This window comes from Salvelinus fontinalis, chromosome 8 (genome assembly GCF_029448725.1).
Source record: "Salvelinus fontinalis isolate EN_2023a chromosome 8, ASM2944872v1, whole genome shotgun sequence".
NCBI lineage: Eukaryota > Metazoa > Chordata > Actinopteri > Salmoniformes > Salmonidae > Salvelinus > Salvelinus fontinalis.
Genome location: NC_074672.1, coordinates 14,864,430 through 14,870,775, shown reverse-complemented (window position 1 = coordinate 14,870,775; position 6,346 = coordinate 14,864,430). Strand labels below are relative to the sequence as shown.

General features: G+C 41.9%; 2 protein-coding genes across 3 annotated transcripts in view; one reads left to right on the top strand and one right to left on the bottom strand.

Annotated features, from left to right (window-relative positions):
- Positions 1-4,293, top strand: part of LOC129860662 (ATP-dependent RNA helicase DDX19B-like) — a 4,941-nt gene extending 648 nt beyond the window's left edge. The window contains exons 2-12 of one of the 2 annotated variants that reach the window (XM_055931289.1): positions 1-8; positions 111-161; positions 258-393; positions 593-685; positions 913-1,039; positions 1,273-1,387; positions 1,646-1,823; positions 2,057-2,294; positions 2,404-2,566; positions 2,720-2,911; positions 3,004-4,293. The exon at positions 1-8 is cut by the window's left edge and continues 59 nt beyond it. In XM_055931289.1, coding sequence (XP_055787264.1) covers positions 1-8; positions 111-161; positions 258-393; positions 593-685; positions 913-1,039; positions 1,273-1,387; positions 1,646-1,823; positions 2,057-2,294; positions 2,404-2,566; positions 2,720-2,911; positions 3,004-3,065 — 1,363 coding nt within the window. In that variant the 3' untranslated portion in view covers positions 3,066-4,293. The remainder of the gene's footprint in view (positions 9-110; positions 162-257; positions 394-592; positions 686-912; positions 1,040-1,272; positions 1,388-1,645; positions 1,824-2,056; positions 2,295-2,403; positions 2,567-2,719; positions 2,912-3,003) is intronic. The other variant, XM_055931290.1, reaches the window with a different exon arrangement.
- Positions 4,270-6,298, bottom strand: LOC129860664 (UBX domain-containing protein 10-like). Its single transcript, XM_055931292.1, has 2 exons — positions 5,839-6,298; positions 4,270-5,396 (listed from the first exon to the last, which is right to left on the bottom strand). Exon 2 carries the CDS (start codon positions 5,353-5,355, stop codon positions 4,504-4,506), a length of 852 nt encoding a protein of 283 aa, XP_055787267.1. The 5' UTR covers positions 5,356-5,396; positions 5,839-6,298; the 3' UTR covers positions 4,270-4,503.
- Positions 6,299-6,346: the final 48 nt, after the last annotated feature.

Sequence of the window (6,346 nt, the reverse complement as noted above, 5' to 3'; positions counted from 1 at the left end):
GTCAAAGGGTAAAATCACTGATGTCAATCAAACATTTGCTCTTGATATTCTTCTATGTATTGTCCATTACATTTTTGTGATACAGTGATGAGTTTTAGTTTTTCTGCCAGGTACCACAAAGCAAGTGGAGAATGGCACCAATGTAGAAGGGGAAGAAAAAGGTGTGAATTCTTAGGGTTTATTCTCATCTCCCTGTCATGTCTCCATTCAATTAGTGTAGTCGGACAGGTCATTCACCTGTCACTCTTGTCTTTTAGAGGACAAAGCGGCCCAGTCATTGTTGAATAAGATGATCCACACCAGCCTTGTGAACACTACCAATCAAGTAGAGGTTCTTCAGAGGGATCCCAACTCTCCTCTTTACTCAGTCAAAACATTTGAAGAGCTGAGACTGTAAGTGATATCCGATTTCAAATTCACCATTGCTTACACCTCACATGAAGCCTAGATTATACAGTGTATTTCAACTGCTGAGTTAGGATCCGCAACACTGCTTTTTTTTGTGGCATCATGTGGTGTTTGGTCAGCCTTTTTATTATATTTTGTCCTTTTCATGGCCTCAATGCTTTTTTTTATTGTACATCCATCTCAGGAAAGATAAGCTGCTAAAGGGAGTGTATGACATGGGCTTCAACAGACCCTCTAAGATCCAGGAGAATGCCCTGCCCATGATGCTGGCAGAGCCGTGAGTACCCATTTATCAATAATAGAGGAAATAGCCTAGATATTCTGGACATTTGAAGGTGTTGTTGTGATGTGTGTTCTGAGGTTACACATTTAATTTCAACTTTCAGTCAGATGTAGTCAAACTAGTTATTAACCATTGTTTATGTACACAGTAATATAGTTGTTTGATTGAATTTGTGAAATTAATGGAATCTACCTTTTAGTCCCCAATTAATCTCTCTTCAGCGTGTATTATCCCTCTGGTTCCAGACCTCAGAACCTGATTGCCCAATCACAGTCCGGCACAGGTAAAACAGCTGCCTTCGTGCTGGCCATGCTCAGCCATGTCGACCCAACTAACAAATGGGCACAGGTGAGTGGCATCTCCATCTTCAGCAATGCTATGGTCCATTAGCATTACTCAGGCTATGAGAGAGGTTAGACCTCAAGAGGTCAGGTAATCAGTGAGGTCAGAAAGAGTTTGCTCTTTAGGTGGATTTGTATGGGTTGTTTTATTAAAAGCACCTACAGATCAGAGTTACAGGAAATTGTCTTAGTTTAGAGAACATCTATCACAATGTGTTGCTTCTTATTTTCCCCCCTCAGTGTCTTTGCATTGCCCCAACGTACGAGCTAGCTTTGCAGACTGGTAAAGTCATTGAGCAGATGGGGAAATTCTATCCTGAGGTCAAATTGGCATATGCCATTCGTGGCAATAAATGTAAGTCTCAAAACATTCCTCTTTTATTTTGAATACAACCTGTAATGTTTGGGTGCCTAATTTCACTGGGGAAATGGTAGGCCTATGCTGTCACTGCCAGTGCTCTCTCACAAATTTCATGTCGAAAGCATAACTGTCAATGAAGAAAATGCCACACGTGTATTATAGAGTTGATGTTCTGTAAATATAAGATGCTGATGAAAAGCATCATTGTAACAATATCATTAACTGTCCTGTTTGTCTCTGGGTGCTGAGCAGTGGACCGAGGGGCGAAGCTTCAGGAGCAGATTGTCATCGGGACACCTGGCACGGTCTTGGACTGGTGCTCTAAACTGAAGATCATCAACCCCAAGAAGATCAGCGTCTTTGTCCTGGACGAGGCTGATGTCATGATCGCCACACAGGGTCACCAGGACCAGAGCATCCGGATCCAAAGGTGAGTTTTCCATATAGAAAGTTGTAAATGCACAGTACTCTCATCTAGCAGAACTTAAGTGATACGAGACAAGTTCATCTTGCAGGCCAGTAATCACGAGTGCTGCCATTTAACTTTGTTCACAGACACCTGTAAAAGGGCTCTTAATGACCACTGATGATTTTCAGATGCTATTTGACTCAATAACAGTGTAACAGTCTAGTTATCTAAGGACTTTTCTTTCCCCCATTCAGAATGTTGCCAAAGGAATGTCAGATGCTGCTGTTCTCTGCCACCTTTGAGGACTCCGTGTGGAAGTTTGCTGAGAGGGTTGTGCCAGACCCCAACGTCATCAAGCTGAAACGTGAAGAGGAGACTCTGGACACCATCAAGCAGTATTACGTGCTTTGCAGCGACAAGGAGGAAAAGTTTACAGCACTCTGTAATATCTACGGCGCCATCACCATCGCCCAAGCTATGATCTTCTGTCACGTGAGTGTCCTCAACTTATCCTAGGATTGAAGGAATTCTGAGGGATTTGATTTGATACGGTACATAAACTAATGAAGTAAAGAAATAAAGTAGGCTTCTTTGCCTCTAGACCCGAAGGACAGCTAGCTGGCTGGCTGCAGAGCTGACCAAGGAGGGCCATGTGGTGGCGCTGCTGAGTGGGGAGATGACTGTGGAACAGAGAGCGGCCATCATCGAACGCTTCAGGGAGGGCAAAGAGAAAGTCCTGGTGACCACCAACGTATGCTCCAGAGGTATAAAGACTGTCATTGAAAGCTAGATTAATGGTACCATTTATCCCATGTAGGAGGGTGAGGATGAGTGTTTAATTCAATTTTAATTATATATTTTTTTACATTGAATAGGCCTAAGGGCGGGCATGTTTTTTTCTCTCTTTCTATTGCTAGGCATTGATGTTGAGCAAGTTTCTGTGGTGATAAATTTTGACCTGCCCATGGACAAAGACGGAAACGCTGACAACGAGACATACCTTCACCGGATTGGTCGCACAGGACGTTTTGGCAAGAGGGGCCTTGCAGTCAATATGATTGACAGCAAACACAGCATGAACATTCTCAACCAAATCGAGGAACATTTCAGTACGTCACTCTGTTTCTAGAAGTCTTCACAAGGTTGTACATTTTGATCTATAAGACAATGTTCTAATAATTTCCTGTTTTTTTTTCCATAGATAAGAAGATCAACAAGCTTGACACTGATGATCTCGATGAAATCGAGAAAATCAGCAACTAGATGCTGCTAACCTTGATCACTAATCATTTAATGCAACTATTTATGCAGTTTGGACTATTAACTCATTTGGGCTTTTGGACTTGTCACTTTAAGGATTTATTTGAATGTTTACATTAAATTACAGATGTTAGCCATGCCTTAAATGCAAAGCATTTTAGCATTTTCAGGACAAAAGTTCATGCCAAAGAGAGGTCAAGGCTAGGAGGGATCCAGCTTTTTTCAAATGAATGTCAAAAGTTGACATTTTTTTGTATTTTAGCGAACCCTAACCTTAACCTAATTCTCATAACCTGCTATGAAAAGTAAAATCTGACAAAAGCAGGATAACTTCATTGATACTATTAGCATTACGGTTGGTGTTCAGTTGCTATATATATTTTTTTTATTGAGTGGTTGCACTAAACTAATATTTGACCCTCTAGATCTTGAAGTCTCTCTGAGGCATATATAGGTAGCCATTGGTTGTTAGCAATATACAATATATTGAATCAAACAAGACTTTGCAATTGTTAGAATGGGGGAAGTTTGCTGTGCTGATTGGTCTTAAAACCCCTTTTCTTATAGAATAATATGAGTGGAAGGTAATGTGATTTGAAGTTGAGTGAATGGGAAGTAGTAATCAAACTGGAGAAATGTCCATTCCTTATTAATGAGAAGGCAGGCAACTCATGATCAGTCTAGACTAACAATCCTCAAGTGATATAAAGCATTTCAGGATCACAACACTAAATACATTCTTGATAATTTAGATGTGTGCTTCACAATAATCCAAAGATTCCATTGTATTAATACTGCAAGTATTGGAGCAGTTGCTCTTCTTTTTTTTTTACCAATAGGTTCTGCAAATCTCTATTGCGGGAGGTTGTTTCAGTGGAAACAAGTTTTGTTCAGTCACATTCAAGCTTATTCTGTCAACTGACAGAAGTTGGTCACTTTTACCAAGTAAAATAAGATTGTATGGAATATACCTAAGTTGTTAGGAATAAATAATAGATCTATTTCAAGAGGAAAAGCTTTATTGAGCAAAACACCATTGAATTGTTTTATTTTGTACCTCGGTGAATATGATTTATATTTGGACTGCTTGAACTAAACGAGTTTAGAGTGTTTACCTTGGCTATGAAAGCTAAAATAGCCTCTGCTGAATCTATTCTCTTATACTTTCTGCACTTTTTTGGTTTTGTCACTTCTAAATGGTGGTTGTAATAAAGATTACTTACCTAAAGTATGTCTGTCTGGGCTTATTCTGTGGCACAGTGGCTGTGAGAAAAGGCTAGTTTTGTTTTACCTTAAATACAAAACACACCTTCCTAAGCTCCTCTTTACAATGGAAACAAGCACTCTTTCCTCTAAAAACATATGGCTTCATTGTTAATATATATAGGCCTATTTGTCAGATTACTTTAATGTTTGTTATACTGTGTCATCTATCTTGAGTTCAGGCAGAGTCCATATCCTCCTGAAAGATGCACAGTACTGATCTATTTAAGATGCCACATTGGGCCAAAGTCATGTTCAGGTCTATGAATGTCCTTCGGAGGGGTCTATCCACACCACTCTTAACGTAGCCATCCACGATCTCAATGTAACCATGCTCATATCTGGCCCCATATCTGGCCTCTGCACTGGCAAGCACTGTCAGTAGGGTGTCTGTGGGTAGGAAGTGGTACTCAAACCTCCTACCACACGGAGCCCGGATGGCAAGGAGTAAGCTCAAAGGATCAGGAGTGCCAGGGGAGAATACTGGTGGGCTTTCTGCCTCTGGGGTTGTGGCCATCACGCTGAGGCCCGGAGGGTTGGGAGTGGGGCAGACCTTGCAAAGCACCTCTGACATGTTGCCTATCTCCGGGTTGCACCGGGATACTGATCGGGTCCTCACTGAGGACAGCTGATGCTCCCCTTGCCGAGCCTGGACAATGAGGCTGTCGGACAGGCTGAGCTTGGATGTCTTCTCCTCCATGCCCCTCAAAGAGACACCCTCCTCTGACGGCTTCTTCTCAATGGAGGGGAGGGGCTTGTATTTGTTCCAAGGGAAGGGAAGAGAGGGTACCTCGGGAACCGTATCTAGGTAGTCTGGGTCTTGTTTCACGCTCAGCTGGCTGCTCTGCCTGAAGAGGGATTGAGAGCGAGAGTGGGAGTGGAGGCAACGACCGGACCTGTCGTAGCCCATTGAAGGAGGCTTCGGGATCAGAGGTGTGTTGTGGAAGCTCTCAGCCACATCCATGTTTGGCGTGTGGCTCAGGTTGGGTCGACTACGCCCTTTCGAGGACTTTGGCCTGGTCAAATGCATTCTTCTCCACAGCAGTCAAGTGTTTTAGATGTGACTCAACTCTAAAAGATGGAAGATAGTTAAGAGAGAACTGAAATATAAATGTAATAGCTATTCTGTGACATTCTGTCTCATCATAGTCACACTGTGAATGGCATTCTTGCGAAGAGCCACTGGGTGTGCAGGCTTTTGTTACATCCCTGCTGAAAGTTATGTTACGGTCTGCTCATCAGGGTTGGCGCAAAAGTCTTCATGCCCAGTAGCTGTTGAGGAGACTGGCCACCCTTTTTGAGAGCACTAGCCAGCTTGAAAGTTTACTAATCTTGACATGCAAATGACAGAAAATGTCTTCCATTTGATTTCCTTGTTGACCAGTTAACGTTACCAAATTAACGTTCGCTAACTAAGCTGTCCGATCCAAGTAGGTGACAAAGAGGGGACATACTTGCCACTAGAATTACAGATAGTATTCTTATCGTGCACTAACAAACATATGCACCATACCTTGCATTTCAGCTGATAGATCAGTCTCTTTTTTTGCTTGTCAACACTCGAGGGAAGTTTTCAAGCTTTTTCAGCAGGCAGCGTAACAGTTACCGACACAGCTATAGTTACCTTGACAACGCTGCTTGCCTAACACATCAACAAAGCTGCCCCCTGGTGCAAGTCAAGGAGCGTGCAGCATCAGTCGTATCTATTTCATTTCTAATCACACTGCTCCAGACTAGGGTTGCAAGATTTCAGGAACTTTCAATAAATTCCCTGTTTTTTCGTAAATCCTGATTAGAGGATTCTGGATTTCCTGTGTATTCCCTCCTGATTCCCTCCAACTGAGATTTAGGGAATACCAGAGAATTTATTGAAAGTTTCTGTAATTTTGGAACTGTACTCCAGACAGAGATGTTTTGCATTATGCAAACTGTGTTTGAAACATTGCACCAGATTTAACGCTAATATCCATCTTCATTCTTAGGTTATATAATACCATGACACAATTATGAAGAAACATAAA